The 17,272-nt window shown below is 33.1% G+C and overlaps 1 protein-coding gene across 3 annotated transcripts in view; it reads right to left on the bottom strand.

Moving 5' to 3' along the window:
* Positions 1 to 13,694: 13,694 nt before the first annotated feature.
* The window catches only part of LOC130630273 (uncharacterized), a 97,120-nt gene continuing 93,542 nt past the window's right edge, over positions 13,695 to 17,272 (bottom strand). Inside the window, exons 34-35 of one of the 3 annotated variants that reach the window (XR_008982060.1) lie at positions 16,168 to 16,999; positions 13,695 to 15,818 (exon numbers count right to left, since the gene is read on the bottom strand). Coding sequence is in view for 1 of the 3 variants with exons in the window: in XM_057443698.1 (XP_057299681.1) it covers positions 16,919 to 16,999 (81 nt within the window). In the remaining 2 variants the exon portion in view is untranslated. Of the gene's footprint in view, positions 17,000 to 17,272 lie in introns of all 3 variants that reach the window. The other 2 variants (XR_008982061.1, XM_057443698.1) reach the window with 2 other exon arrangements.

Genomic DNA, 17,272 nt, shown 5'->3' with positions numbered 1-17,272 from the left:
TCGTCCCAGAGCATTTTTCTCACTTTTTGATATTCCAATTACAAAAAGTGAAATAGAGCCCTGGGGACAAGTTTGCCATCATTTCAGTTTCAGTTGCCAGTTAAAAAGAAAAATTTTTTATAGCAATCTCATGCTTGCCAAAAAGCATTAATGATGACATTGAAATTTTACAAAAAAATTCACCTTACATTTGCTACACTAAACAGCCCTGGTCGCTTAACCTCCAAATTTTTAGCATTGCAAGTTCTTTAACAGTTGCTTAAGTTTTGGTCCACAAAAACAGCCCTTAGGTGTAACGTATTCAATCATATCAAGATACGGTCGTATCTTGCTACCTCGATTATCTACAGGTATGAAATTCAATAATAAACTGAAAAGTGTAGATAAACAGAAAGTAAAAAACAGTTAGAGTGCTTAAGAACTAGCATGATGGATCGTGTGAATTTAAGAATTTGAAAAATGCAGAACAGTTAAATAAAATTGGAGGAGACTCACATTTAAGGAATGTGCATAGTTCTGAGTGTGGTGTATTAATACTCATTATAATGCTTATTCGCAAGCATAAATTTTAAAGCACTTGTTTAAAGTATTTTGCTAAGGAAACTTCTTTTTTCTTATTCTTAAACTAATAGTTTACAGCACAACAGCAATCATAAAAATGTGTTCCGCAAAAATAATTAATTCCAAGCCTTACAATTGCAATAAATATGGCTAAACATGGCTAAACTTAACTGTCAGTACAAAATGCAAAACGTATTTGATTGAAATAATATTCTCTCGGAGTTAAAAGAATTATTCCGTTCGGTTCGAATTAAGGCGGGCAAATGCATCCAACATTTCATCCTACGTGCATCGAGAATATTGCATGTTGGATAAAATGTTGGCTGACAGAAGAAACAACTCATCTTGGATAATGTTGGATGAAGTTTGAACTCGGTCAAACATTTTTTTAAACATTTTTTCGCTCATCCAACAAAAATTTCCATGCATTTGAGTCAAATCTCATTCAACCAACATTTTATTATTTTCAAATAAGTTCAGATGTTCAAGAGAATTTGTTTGAAGATGCGCAAGAGAGTTTCTTCTCGCCAAATCAAACCCTTCTGGAAGTGAAATATAATAAATAATAACATTTCGGAGAAATTCACAAAAAGCATATTTCCTCTATTCGCGTTTTAAAAGATATCTTATCTTCGTAATTACTCGTTTTCTGAATGATGTGCCACTTGTCACAAGTAAGCTATCTTGTTTTCGAGCTCAGCAACAATCAAATTTTTCAACTCTTTATCTATCAAACTTTTCATGAAAAAGCACTGAAACCAAGTGAAAGAACGGGAAATATTTCACAAGTAGAGAACAACAAATGGTGTTCTGTATAACTTTTTTACTGAGAAATTTGCGCGGAGAATTTGTTCTCAGAAACAAAGAGGTAGAAGGAACTACTCGCAAATAAAAAATACTATCCCGCATGGGGTACACTTATTAGTGGACATGAAAAGGATTAGTTTGTGTATTTGGTTGTGTATTATTAAATTATGGTCAACATTGCATAAAAATTGTTTTATACGTGGGTCAAACGTTCTCATTGGTAAGTGTGTTATTTTTGTTGTTTAATTGCACCAGGATTAAGACAGAGTAGAAAGTTATGCCTCGTTACTTTGTTAGACAAATTATAAGTATCGATCTGACTTACCACCAAAGGGTTCCCTAGCTGTGATGATAATCAATACTAACTTCATTATTAGCGTGAGGCGCGTTTATTCATTTTTAACGACATCAAGGACTATTTCTGAAAGGAAGATCAGTTTTTCTACAGGATAACAAATCTACTAAATAATAGAGTGGATATAGCGTAACCTCCATTCTTCGCAATAAAGCTTCAGTTGTCTAATGTAGATTTTTTATCAAGCTATCCAATGCAGAAAGGATTTCTTGCAAAAAATTTTAGGCAAGCTGTCTCTGGGGTTTTTTTTTGAAACAATACTTGTTTATATTTTTCGTCACATTGTAGTGTCGTTTCGTGTTGGTGTATTATTCTTTACTGTGTGGTATTAAGTTTCGTGTTTGAACCCCGGACATTAATAATTGTAAAGGAAGCAAGCAATTGCAAAACGGTTTACTTGTCAATGTTCAGAACGTTCAGAGCACAATTAGAACTTAGGTTATTTGGTTAAATCCAAAATCTTCAACTATAATATTTTTTTCTAACTCGCCAATTTTTAAAACATTCCAAGCAGTATAATAAATTGTTCTATAATATGCACTAATGGAAATTCAAGCTAGCACGTGTTTAACGTTTTACACTAGACCGCTAGTTGTAGCAGTTAACAGCTCGTTACAAATAAGCCATTTTTATTTTTCTCTGGCTCTGCACTGAAGGACAACTACCTACATAACAATTTATCAACAATGATGTTTGATAAAAACACCATTTATTCACTCGAATTTACGAGCCACCTGATGTAGGAATAGTAATTTCATGTAATTATTGCACCAATAATACACCACGACGAGTATCACAACAGAAATTTAAATCACGCAACAAAGAGCATTACGACGAGATGAAAAACATAGACGAATATTGTCCCACAAATAACTTCATAACTATTCTATGTTTTTATTTTTGAAATAGCACTGCAAAATGATATTCTCACTAACACGCGTCCCCCGCGCCAACTTCCGCTTTAAAATGTATACCTGCCACGAGGGAGAGCATACTCTGAACTTAGACGAAATACATCATTTCAAATACGTCACTGTTAATATGGTGTTGATGTTACTGGCTTCATATTTCTATTTGCGTTTAGAAAAGGTGGAAATTACATCCAACAGTATTATGGATGATGGTTCTCCAAATATGAGAGTCATCAGATACAACATCGATAATGACATCCGTAAGTATCAATGGATGATTGATTTCATGTGTACATTATTATGATCCATTCTCAAAAAAATTCATTTAAAACTCCAGGACGTAATTTTAACTTCTTTTCAAGGACTTTTTTCGCTCTTTCATATTGGGATCAAAGTTAGACATATTGCTTGAATACTGCAGTAAGGTATTTACCTCTATAGGAGCATGTAATATATTTGCAGAAGAAAGGGGAGAGGTATTGAAAGAAGAACATTTTTGTTTATCCATGTTTTTAGTAGTAGTTGTTTGTACTGATGACTTTAAGAACTAACTTTAACCTGTAAGAAGATTGAGTAGTTGCTTACATAGATGACTTTGAGAACTAAGTAACCGAACTCGTGAGCTGAAATCAGATAATTTAATCCTTAACTCATACACAGGCCTGTTTCATGCATATGATATTCCGGCGAGATGAGGTGTTATATTCCTCATATTTCTTTACATCTTTTCATTCGTAGATATGGAAATTTAATTTTGTCTTAAATTTCTGAACGCGCCATTACATTTTTCTTAGCACCAAAGAATAAAACATTCATTGAAACTACTATAAAGGACATCGAAGTTCTGTCCTGTGTTCGATTCCGTCATGTCCCATCAATTTCAAATTCAATAATACTTTTTAAACAAGCTACAACAAGTAGCGGGTAAGAATATTTTTGAAACTTAATAAATTTGTATCAATGAAATTAAGGGAGTAAAACGAGTGAATGATTCATTGTTGATTTTGTATAGGTATGAAGCTTTATACTCTTTTGTAAGCTTGGCACGTGTAGCTTATCTTACATTTTAAATACCAACCTCGTCCTCAGGCCATCTTGTATATTTTCTGACATCTTGACGGCGATCGAAATATAAAAAAAGACAACAGGCGTTGGGAACGAGGTTGTTTGATTACAGTATTCCGATTTAAGTTGCCCACTTGACTCTTTAGGAAATTTTCTTAAGTAAAAAAATCTCTAAAATGTTGATACATCTCTTTTTCTTTTAGATGTACCGTTGATAAATCCATGTTGGGCGTCATTTATATCATGTTGGGCGGTACATTATGTTATGCTGAAACCATGCTCAAGAAGTTATTACTGAAAGCGCTTGGGCTTACGCCCCCTCATAAAAGAATAGATAGGGATATATACGTGCAAATATTTTGGGAAAACATAATTGGAGAGGCGACAGGTACAGTGCATAAATGCATATATTATCCTTGATTTGGTTGTTCCCAGAAATCTGAAAGAAGTATTTACCATACGCGATAAATATGTTTACCTTAAGATATAAGATAAGAACTTAAAGCGACAACGTTCCAAAGCTAGTTTATTTAAATAGGCAAGATTAGAGATTTCTAATATCCTTCTGAATTTCATCCTAAACGTTGCCTCTTTCTTCCTTCGACGGAAACTAAAGCACATTACTACCGAAATCACCTATAGTATTGCTCTACTACGCTTGCCTACCACACAAGCCAATTTTCGGTTGGTAGATGACTGTCAAAACTACATTTACATTCGCCGAATGAGGGATTTGAACTTGCAACCCTTTTATTGTCGAACGCGCTAACCACTATATTATTTTCACAATAAAGAACAACAAAATACTCCAACTTTGACGGTATTTTACCAGAAAGATCAAAACTTTAAATTACGTAGTTCGTAAATAGTTCTCTGATTGATTATCTTTGATTATAATTTAATTTATAGTCTTGCTGTTTTTAGTCATTCAGATGCAAGTGTCAAACTAGCTACTAGTAATAAATACGCTCAACCGTCCTTAGATAACAACCCTTTTAGAAAATTTCAAAAATCAGTCTTAGTAAGAAGAGGAAAGCTGGATAACTTCTCGTATTTTTGTTTTTCTTTTTATTTAAGAATTCGAGAAAGAACTGCAAACACCATTACATCCAGACATTCCCTACGATTTCCAATCAATTCTTCATGTGCAAAAAAATCATCAAGCTGATCATTCGCTGGGAAGATACAGTATCGAATCTATTCAAGATGAGAACAAAGAACTTGGAAGTCTGGATATTAGTTTTATTGATGTGGTTACGTTGAATATAATTTATCATTGTCAAGGTGAAAAAACCTAGACGTATTTTCTTATTTTTATATAAAAAAGTTCCACGCCCAATAAATATTAGAATTAAATTGAGCAATGTCTACTTTGCAATGTTTGTCTACAGTACACACCAGCGCATTAATAATGTGGGAGGTCGTAGGAACGTAGTTGATCATTTGTTTTCAGACAACAACAGTGAACACACCTGGACAAATTGGAGTCAATGGTCACTATGTTTAATTGACCAAGGTACGTGCGTGTCTATCAGAAGCAGATTATGCAAACGTGAAAAATGCATTGGTGAGAAAAAGGAAAAAAAAAAGTGCGACAAATGCGAAGGTAATATTTCTGGCGTTCTGCTGAATCGCTTATTTTTTTGAGTGCTGCATTCGTTTTCCGCTTTGTTGGAGCGTGTTGCAAAAAACTGACTGAGCATGTATAGATATTGCATTTCACTGTCCTTGTGGTCAGTGCTTGTTTGTGCATTCGCTCCACCATTTTTATTGTTTTCAGTAGATGTAAACTAGTTTTTAATTGGCTACAACCTGAAATAAAACCCCGTCTCATTCTCGACCCCAGAGCTCTTTGAGATAAGTGAGGTTTTAATCTCAAAGAGCTCTGGAGACGAGAATGAAACCGTCTTGAAATTTAATTAAGATGATTTTGAAAACATTGTGGTTGATTTTAGGTGTTTGGAGCAGATGGACAAATTGGGGCGCTTGCGAAGGAAATTACCTCATTGGAACACAGTCACGGCAAAGATCTTGTAATGGACTGAATAGGAACATGGCAAACTGTGTTGGGACAAATAATCAGACAAAACATTGTGTTGGAAAACTTTCTGAACCATGTGAGTTGTGTTATATATTATCAACAAAAATAATGAAATAAATTAATAAATTAACTCCATTCGCTTATTCTTCCATTACATCTTATTTTTTTATAGACAACGAAACTTTCGAGTCCGTTGTTTATCAATGGAAAGATGAAAGCGAGCATCCAAGATATATGTTCATAAGAACTCAACCGTTGAAACGCGCCTCAAAAAGTACACCAAGTGTGGACTTCCAAGGGACACGTGAGTTATTATAATTTACTTTTAGTCAATGCTATTATCTATTTCCTGTACACAATTTTTTACTTCTAAGTTAACAGATGCAGCAGAAACCCAGTTTTTGTCTACAATTAAACATTTTTATATATTTTAGGTACAGGTTACTTCATTGGTGCTTTTGCTTCTTCACCAGCAAAAGAGAACGACAAGGCGATACTGAAGAGTCTGTCATATATGACTAATGTCGATGAGGCATGTTTTATGTTCTGGTTTCATATGTACAGTAAAGAAGAAACATCACTGGTACTTTACTTCGAAGAAGAAGGTCCTAATGTTTCCAAAGAAATATGGAAGTGTGAAGAGAATAATGGGAATGTTTGGGTGCCTGTGGCTGTGAATATAAACAACAAAAACAACAACAACAACAACTACAACAAGTACTATGTAATTAATTTTAGTCATTTTTTTAGTGACATCAGATACAGACTTACTTCCATTTTATGCATTTTTCGCTATGACGCAAAAAGCTCACAAGATTTTTTATTAGCGCGCTTTCACAAAATTATACATTACGGTGAACGGACCAGAAAATTGGAATCTGATTGGAAAAAGAACTTTTCTGTTCCGATCCGTTCCGTTGCAAACTGAAAGATTATTTCAACTTTTCTTGCGGACAGGATCGGAAAAAAATTATTAAAAAAAAGAATAATTAGCAGATAACCAATCAACTTTAAGGATTTTTTTTTTTGCTCTAATCCGTTCCATTTTGCTGTTGAATGGAAATTCAGCCTAAGTTTAGCTGGAAAAGGGAAAAAATAACTAAAAAATAGAATAAAAAATAAAACAAAAAAATAAAATAGATTAAAGTAAATAAAAAAGTAAAATTAGAAGTATGAACGATAAATGAATAAAATATCATGATAGTATTTAAAAAAATTAAATTAAAAATGCTTATGTTTTAATTGTATTTTTTTAGCTCAAATTTATCGCCACACGTGGGAAGGGCAGTTCATCGGATATTGGACTCGACAATTTTCTATGGGTACCTGAGAGCTGTCCAGCTTTTTATCAAAGTAGCTAGCCGTAACTTATGTTTTTCCGAAGGATCTTCTTACTTGTTGTAGCATATATTGTCTTCGAGTAACTAGCTCTAACTTACGTAAATTAATACGTATTTTAATATGTGTTTGTAACAATGTTGGAGTTATAAGTTTTTATTTTTTTACACATATTTCCAGGACAATCTACAGAAAATGGAGGAAAAAATGACCAACCCACACAAGGTTTGTACTAAGTTCTTACTATGAGAATTGTTATTATAAATACAATAATAACAGACATGTTATAGTAACACAGAAGATAAATCATAGGTATTATCTTCAAATGTATATTGTGACTGGTAACGATTAAATCTTTTTTCAGAATCATATAAAATGTTTGTGGTTGCATCTTGTTACATAATGTAACATAATTTATCAAAAATAATCCAAGTTAACATCACAATTAACAGGTTGCCTTCTGAGTCGTTCCTGGTCGTTACATCTTTTAGAGGCCAAATACTGTATTGAAGAAAGTCTTGTTAACGTAGTTTTTCTCAATGACTTTTATTGGACGTAAAGCTGCAGTCTTCCAACTTCAGAAGTAACTGAAAAGTTCTTTTAAAACTTAATGATGAAAGGTGCAACACCGGAACTTCCGGACAGATGAAAGTTATATGTTTATATTATAGTGAAAATTAATTAGCATTTTTATAAATTTGCATCAAGCTTTTGTTTAAAAATCTAGGTTTTGTGTCTGATAATAAAGAGGAGAATTCGTCTGCGTTGGATAAAGTTGGAGATGTTAACAAAAAAGGTCCGTTACTTGCTTTTGAAGTTTTATGAATAAAATCTTTTTTTTAAACTAGAAAAGGATAATATAGATATATAGAATCAGTACCGCAATTAATGCATTTAGTGCCTAATGTCCTTTTATGAGCAAGATATTCTTTGAAGGAGCTCTCTATCTCGCCTTTTTTTGCATGAATGAAGAATGCAAAACGCTGTAACATAAAACCTGCAATTGCAAATAAATATGGCACAAAAAAGGTTCATACACTGTCCCAGCCTTTTCATCAGGAAATAAGTTTCCCACTTTTCCTGTTTTTACAGCTGATATTTTGGATCGATTAACTGAAGGAGACATATCTCTCCCAATTGAAGACAATGTGAGGAAATCTTTCGTACAAAACGAATATAAGTATCTTTGGAGGGAAAAGCGAATACCTGTTCTTATCAGTACTGACTTTAGTAAGTATTGAACAACCTTATTTTTCATGAATTTCTTATAACTGTGCCATCCAATAAATAATAATTTGGAATGTTACACATCTGAATTTAGATTGACCATCTTGAGAAAGAATACGCCGATCAAATGAAAAATTTTTCTCTTCTATGTATAATTCAAACTATATCAATTATTTTCTCTGTTTTTATACATCAGTTGTTATGAAGTTCCAACTATTGTTTTTTCAAATTATTTTTTGAAAGATTTTAAACCAGATTCATAATTATTCATCTCTCTCAACTATAAATTTATGTAATGGCTTATTGAATAGTAGATCCATGAACTAAACAATACACAAGGCTAAGTAACCGATACACCATTGATATCTTTTTTATATATATAGCGTGGAATTCTAGCAAGATGTATATGACTATTTATTATCTTTGATTTTGGAGGATATGCCTCAACTTTAGCTACATTTGTTTTTTAGACGAAAATGCGAAGAAAATGATTCGAGACATCATTAAAAGATTAAACGAAGTATCTTGTGTTAACATATTTGAAACAACAGAACCTGTTGCAGAATCAGAAACTTGGCTTTCCGTTGTAAACAAAGCGGGGTGAGATGTCAACTATGAAATATATGTTAATTCCCAAAAATATGTCCTTTAAAAGAACACAAACCTATTTTCTTTCTAATAGTTCATGTTTTAAAGTATTCGATAACACACAAGAAAGAAGCGGTTTTTTCTTTTCATCAAAAATCGTTTGCATTTACGCCTCCCGATCTGCGTTAAAAAAGAGAATCTGTAAATAGCATTCAGAAAGATTAATTTGGTAGTTCTTTTAACAGTTTTAAACATCGATTAGCGAAGAGCGTAGTGAGAGGAAACTTCGACCTTATTGCCTTAAAAAAGTTCATAGTTCTCCAAAGAAATGTACAGTGTGCGTAAACGACTTGATTTTTTTCTTTCTTTCTACGTCACATAAAATACTGGAAGTCGGTCATTTTATTTTTCTCTTAGATGTTGGTCGGGTGTTGGAAAAAAATTCCATCGCGGTCCACAAGAACTGTCTTTAGAACACCCAGCATGCTTTACTCGACAAATCGTTTTTCACGAATTCTTGCACTCGTTAGGATTTTATCACACGCAGCATCGGGGTGATCGAGACAATTATGTTGACGTGTTTTATGAAAATATTTTAGCAGGTGAATGATTATTTATGTTTTTTACCATTAGCTTTAAGTCACATCGTTATTTCAATGTAAACTGCGGAGAAACTTCCATCATGGCCGCCTTTAGCAGGAATTTTTTGCTCACAAATAACTCACTTCTAAAGTTTTCTAAAATGCTAGAATATTATCTTGGGCGGATTAAAAAACATAAGATAAAAATTATTAGGAAAAAAGTAGGATAACTTCTGAATTCGCTCAAATCGCGAATACTTAGACGCTCAGAGTAACTTCCAACCTATTTCGTAAATTTCATGTTAAAGATCCTCTAAAGATTCTTTTCTTCTCACCAATAAATGGTGAGAAGTTTTGACTTCATATGTATACATTTAACGGATTGATTCATAACTTACATTTATTCAGCATTTTTTTCAATGAAAATAATATTAGCCTATATAGAAATCCTTTTTACTAGTATATTTTTCAATCCCAACTTAACAGGTAAAAGCCATGAGTTAAACCTACCTTTCGGTTTCATTGGAGACGATCTACAGCTACCCTACGATTATCTCTCCAACATGCAATACAACACACAGTGGTTGGTCAAAAAACCTGGCCTGTATGCTGTCTTACCGAAAAATTCCGAAGATCAAAAACTGGGAAATACAGGGATTAGTATTCAGGATATCATCACACTGAATTTACTTTATCAGTGCAAAGGTAAACCATTTTGATTATTATATCGTGTATCGACATTGCAGTTTTTTATCCATCAAAATTTAAAAAGAAATTTAAAAAAATCCTGAGTAAAAGATTTTACGGCTGATTTATCACCACATCGAACAAAGGCAGCTCAAATTTTTCATTATAACTTGGAGAAAAAAAGGGGAAAAACAAAATGACATCAGTTCACTTTAGGTCAAGCTGAAAATTCCACCTGGAGCAACTGGAACGAGTGGAGCACGTGCAAAGAAAAAGATGGAAAATGTCAAAAGACACGGCAACGGTTTTGTACTCTACATGATATATCACAATGCAAAAACAAGTTCAATATCTCCAGTGAATTTGACGAAGATGCGATGGATTGTGGCGGACTTCAGGAATGTAAAAGTGAGAATATGATAAATGTTACATTTGTCGGATACAAGGAACCACGTGTTTAACAAAAAAACAAAAAATAGATTTTTTTTTATTTCCACAAGTGTAAACTTTTTTTTTAACCTTAAACCTACGAAATTTCGACAACTTAACGATTACCATAAATACATAACTACACTCTAATTTTGTAGACGATACCACAATAATAATTTTGCATTAAAATTCTGTGTCGATCGCTTTGTTTATTATCGTACCAAGGCGCAAAACACGTACATAGACTGTCAAAACTCAAAATCATCCCCACAGATGGACCACCATAATTCCTGAGTAGTAGGTTGCTATGATACATGGTCTGCAAATCGCCCGCTAACTGTTAATATTTTCAAAACTTTCTAAATTCTAGCTGATGGGGAATGGAACAGTTGGGAAAGTTGGACATCTTGCTCAACTTCTTGTGGTATTGGTAACCAATCCAGAAGTAGAGAATGCAATAACCCTGTGCCTATATATGGTGGACGCCACTGTGTTGGCGATAACACGGAAAAACGTTTATGTAGAACGGATCAATGGAAAAATAGTAAGTTATATAGATTGGAAACTTAAAGAAATTTAGTAACAACACGACTGTATACAATAATACAAAAATTACTGATACATATCTTCACTTTAAACCAAAACCTATCTAAAAAAGAACATACACTCGGTGTTAGGAAAAACCTTCAAAAATAAAGTTGCTAGCTATCTTTCTCTGTCTCACGTGATATGAGGAGAAACTTTTAAAGATAAAATTGCTAAACTATTCCCTATGTCTCACGTGATATGGGAGAAACATTCAAGCATCAAAAATACTAAGCCATCATGTCTCACTTAGCCTAGTCACCAAATAATCTGAACATTAACAATTAGGTTTTGTGAGTTTCTACATGTGTTATTGTAGAAGATGTAGACGGAGTTGAATGATAACATCAGGGGAAAATAGCGCACTACCAGGAAGTGAGACACGCCCCATAAACAATACAAGTTACTGTGGCTGATTAAGATGAACTCAAATTGACTACAAATGTTCGCAGTCACAACTTATAATCAGCAACTGTTTGTTCTACTGCAAGTTATAGGCTTTCCCATCATGTCTTTTTAATTAGTAACGGCCAATAACACTCGTAGCACCAGTTGCCACGACTCTCTTCCTCTGTTTCACATTGTCATTCTTGTCTCCAGAGTTTCTTACCTAGAGAGGCGATCAAGGTCATCAAAAAGGAAATAAATGCCCTGGGAACGAGATTGTTACGTTCTGTCAACGTTGTTTTCTAGTTTCCACAGTATGGGATTTCGAACACACCACGTCAAAAACGTTCAAAGAAAAGTGGAATGACTACAGTAAAAGTGCTCGTTACATGTTTATGAGAAGAAGACCTCGTCAAGCACAGAACATTGATCAAACGTCCCTGACACCAGTGTTTAGCACGGGACCAATGTATGATCACACTCAAGACACTTGTAAGTAACCGTAACCTCTACACGCTCCACAAGTACAGTATTTTATAATCGATGTGTTACCATGCGGAGAAGAATTCTCTATGTTTAAAATAATAAAAGAAACAAACTTATTGCATACCACAAGGTCCACAAGAAAAATAATGAAGTCCTGCAAGCCGATATCTCAAATCATACGAACAATTCAGTTTTAGGTTACTTCATGGTGGCGTTGTCTTCTCCTCCTGCAAAGTTAGGAGACATTGCAAAGCTGAGAAGTCCATTGTTCACAAGCAACACGTCTTGTGTCAAGTTTTGGTATCACATGTATGGAGGAGATCAAGGCTCGCTTATATTATTAAAAAAAGAGAAAAACAGTCCTATTTGGAACGCGTTACTTACCATCAGAGGAAATCAAGGCAAATACTGGATACCAGCTGAAGTAAATGTTGCAACTATGTCCCCCTTTGAGGTAAATTTTTTGTTTTTGTAATATCAAGGTAGTTGCAGAAGCACAAATGCTGAAGCTCGATAACCTCCTTCCAAGGACATTATCCGGATGTCAGAAAAGGTGCAAGATACCCTGGGGACTAATAAAATTCAATTAAACTTATTAAATAATTTAATCGAGTATTTACAACCCTGCTCAAAATTAATAAAGAGAAATTATTTTTCAGAAATTTATCTACAAAAGATGTTGCTAAAAAAATTTCTGATCAATTTTTTTTAATATTGAGAGCTTGTTGGGTTTGTTTCAATTTTGGTGACAGGTAATAAAGGAAAAAGAAGTGTTTAAAATTGCAGAATTACATAATAATGCAGTAAAGAACGTGAATACGAGAGATAAGAGCAGAAAAAGGTTGATAACCAATACCCTTTTTAATGTAAAAAATCCGTTTTATTTAAATTTATTTTATTTAAAATTTTCGTTTTTGAAAACAATCCAAGAACACCGGAAAACACGTACGATAATGTTAAGACAGTGCAGCAAAAGAAAATTAATGTTTTCCATAACGCCTTTCTGGGGCCCAGTGATTGAAACTCGTTTTAAGGTATAGCAGAAAGAGTATCTTATGTTTAACAAGTTCACGATTAATTTTAGTTAGAATTTCAAGCGGTGTGTGGAAAAGGGAAATTTGGTGATGTCGGGATAGACGACATATCTCTAACACCTGGAGTTTGTTGTCGAGAAGAGAAACGACAAGAAGAGTTAGATATCGTGAATGATTAATAACGTCGTCCATCTTAAAATATGCGTCCGACATCCGACGTTTTGTCGCACGACGCAACCTGATAAACGAGCACGGACGTCGCCGTCATTAATACGCGAAAGGTTGAGTCGAAACAGCGATAGTCATGTCGGAACAACTTTTAAAAGGTTAAAAGGTGTTTAACTACTTAACCACCTTACGGTTTCAAGAGAGCAGGTGATCTGCGCTAAGTCATTCTTGAGATAAACATCTTATCAAAGACGTAACAAAATTTTACAAGTTACAGATACAGTTTGCTCCATTTTCGTCCTCAAAACTAAAGAGCTCCAGGGGCTGGAATGAGTTTGATGTACATCAGAAACCATCGAAGAAACAATAGACACGCAGAAAACATAACTTACCATTAAAACGCAATCAATTTACATACACAAATTGATGAAATCAGAAGAGAAGTTAACCACAATTTTTTATTTTCTTAAAAAAATTTACAATTTCTTTATATGTGCAAAAACTTTATATTCTATATAACACGAATCACTAGTGCGGCCGAAATATTTTGATTAATATTCGTGAAGAATCATTTTCGGGAGGTTCAGAAAAATCTAATTCGCGAATATTAATTTTCATGATTCCGTCGAGTTTTTTTTCATGAAAAAAACATTAAAAGATAATTTACCGAAAAAAACTAGAAAAATAAAAGCAAAAACGAAATCTGTTTGTTTGTTTCGCGGAGGTAATTTTAGCGAATAGACTTAATTCGCGAAAATTAATCAACTCCAGGTATTGTTTTTGGTCTAATCATCAAATTGTCAGAATATACCAAAAAACCCACCGTACAAGATATAATAAAATTTTACGTTATGTTAAAATAAAATGTTAAAAAATCGTCTATCATGCAAATATAATATTTAAAAAAATGTGACAAAAACAAAAAATAATAGAGGAAAATTAAGCAGTAACCCGTTAAAAAAAACCCAGTAGGTCGCCTGTCCTATAAATCCCACGCTATTTCGTGTGCCCGCAGCATGAACACACAGAGTACGGATATTATTAATGTAGAGATAATATTACTTATTCTAAGCACAACATAAAAATACACGCCTATTAATACGATAGCTATAAAATCACACAATTGTGAGAAAAAAAATTACATCTCTAAAGATTTAATTGAACGTTAGTAATGTTGCGAAAATTAGATTATATTAAAACCACGGCTTAGTACTTCCATCAAAATCTGCCATTATGGAACGCTCTCAACAAAAACAACTGCATTCTACATTAAAAATAAAACTTGTCCCAATATTGCAAATCATCTTTATTGTCTATATTATTGTTATATAACCTCTCACAAGAATGAGTTATACTCAATTTTAAAAAAAAACACGCTGTTGTTTTCGAAGCTATCTAGAGTTTAATATTCTTGTGGTAAGTACCACAACTACTTCATGTGGAGCAGGTATCAAAAGGTTTGACGGTGTAGACTTGAGTTGTGTTGCCTAACTTGTGAAAATATTAACCAGTGTTGCTGAAATTTACCAATTGTGGGTTCAAATCTTAAAACATGACAATGAAATGTAGACAACATTTTTGTTAAAAAAATAATTTTAAAGGGAAACTAAGGTCAAAAAAAAATGTTATTAAAAAAAAATTAAGAACGTTGTATAACATCTAAATAAACTATTGAAAAAAAAATTAACTCTTAATTTTCATTATTTAGGCTGTTTTAGCCCATTAAAGTTCTAAGGTTTTCTGAAATTAACCGTGTACTCCATTCACGGTTCCTCGTGAACCATACAGAATTATGACGTATGAGCCGCGAGACTCAAAATCACTTAGTCATGGATAGCAGCGAAAAAAGTAGTTGTGCTAGTGAACATAGCGAATATATAGTTCTGAAACAGATGAAAGTATTTGCAAAGGGTGTTATGATAACGAACCTGAATATACTGAAAGTCAGTTGAAAAACATTTGTTCATCAAAAACTGCGAATGATATTTCAGACGACGACGAAGATGAGGATTTAGACTCAAGCAGGTTAGAAAACTTACATTGGTGTAAGTGTAAAAAATGTGATATACACGAGTTAATGACTGTTGAAGAATGCAAGTGTTGTTTGGAGTTTACAACTTTACTGGGAGAAAAGCTGGAAGAGAATACATGTATTACCTTGCATAAAGATTTTAATATTCTTTGTTTAAATCGCACCGTATTAGAGACAGCAAGCATTAGACATCGCAGATATCAAAATAATTTCAAGGATATAAAATCTTTTCAAAACAAGTAAGCTTATTATTCTACCTTTCAAAACAAATATAAAATATTACTTCATATGCGAAAAAAAATGCGTTCTTTATCTACATAAAAGTTCGTTTACTGAATGTGAGTCAAAGAACATTTAAAAATATATATACAACATTTTGTAAGGCCTAGGTTCCACAACAACAAAACATATTATATTCTTTTAGACAACTACGCTTTTCAGCATACAGACAATATACGGCTTGGGTGCATTACTATGAAATGTAATGTCTGTGAAAGTGTGGTTTCTTTGTTTTCACTAAGTAACTTCTTTACGGTCTAGAATAAAAAAATGAAGTGTAGATCAACCCTTATATTTTTCTTCGAAGTCCAGCCAGGTGCGCATGAAAACTTAACCTGGTTTTCATTAACATTGATAACAAAAATAACATATGATAATAAAAAGTAATACTAGTAATAATATTCGTGCGTTTTTCCAAATTTTATTAAGAATTTTTTATGGAAATTTTTATAAAATTTCCACTTATTTTCACTACTTAAAGAAAATTACGAAACACATTTATATTTTAATTACAATATAGAAACCAGGCTATCTAATTAAATATGTTCGCTAAAAGAGTTGTACCAGAAAAGGTTGAAATTAAAAAACATGATTTTTGTAACTCACATGTAGGCATTCTTCCTGCATTTTTCTTTTTAAAGATGAATCACGTTTTAATACGGTAGTGCCATCCATGTTAATAAATTCGTAAGTTTTGTGTTTAAAAATAGTTGGAACTGCTCCACAAAGTAGCTCTTTCCGTTTCGATGGTATCCCCGTTATACGTCCTTTTAAATCATCTTTTATGCAGTCAGGATGGAAGTGGTCTTCACATACAACTTTATTTTTCCCAAATGGAAATGTTTCTACATTCAATCCAGTACCAATATTATGCAACCATTGTGCTACGCGAAGTTTCTCAGTTGTATTCACTGGCTTTGGGATCATGAAAAAACTTTTTTTAGCAGTTACTCTCCCAGTGGTTTGCGAACATCCATATGCCAGGCAACTTGGCATTTTGAGTAGTAAAGACAAAATGTACAATTATAGTTAAGAAGTAAAATTCATCTTTTATGTCTTCATACATCAAATCAGGCGAACCTTATAGTATGGTTTCACTTACTCACTCGCGGATCATACGTCATTGCTCTCCATCGTAGAGTTTTTTTATGTACTCTAACGGAGATGTAAATAATAACCTTTTTACTCTAAAATCCTCATAAAAATACATTTTTTTTGAAAAAAAATTTAAGGTATCTTTTTTAAATAGTATAATAAACGTTTTTATGAAAAAAAAAATTTTGACCTTAGTTTCCCTTTAAATAAACAGACATAAAACTTAAAAAGCCGACCGGTGACATAGCAGTTAAGCGGAGCCTTATTTGCACAGAACAGACAACACTTTTCCACCGGACAAATGAAGTGTGTTTGGAAAATTCAAACTGAAACCATCAGCAACCTAAAGAAAATGTAAATGAGGAGAAAATGTCACGAAAGTTAATAGTACATATTACCTTTCGTTGTTTATCATTTATAAGAAAGTAATGCATACAAGTAATACCTAAAATATTGCTCTAAGCATAAGTATAGAAGCACTACCACCAGATAAAGAGAGTCTGCTGTATATCGCAGACTCTTTTTATCTCCAGCAAATAATTTGCTTTTCAATTTTTTTTGTCATTTCTACCCTTTTTCTATACCGAACACCTCCTATCTCCAACAAATATCCTTG

Source organism: Hydractinia symbiolongicarpus, chromosome 2 (genome assembly GCF_029227915.1).
Source record: "Hydractinia symbiolongicarpus strain clone_291-10 chromosome 2, HSymV2.1, whole genome shotgun sequence".
In the NCBI taxonomy this organism is placed as follows: domain Eukaryota; kingdom Metazoa; phylum Cnidaria; class Hydrozoa; order Anthoathecata; family Hydractiniidae; genus Hydractinia; species Hydractinia symbiolongicarpus.
The sequence above is the reverse complement of the archived record's forward strand: the minus strand, read 5'-3'. Positions and strand labels throughout refer to the sequence as shown.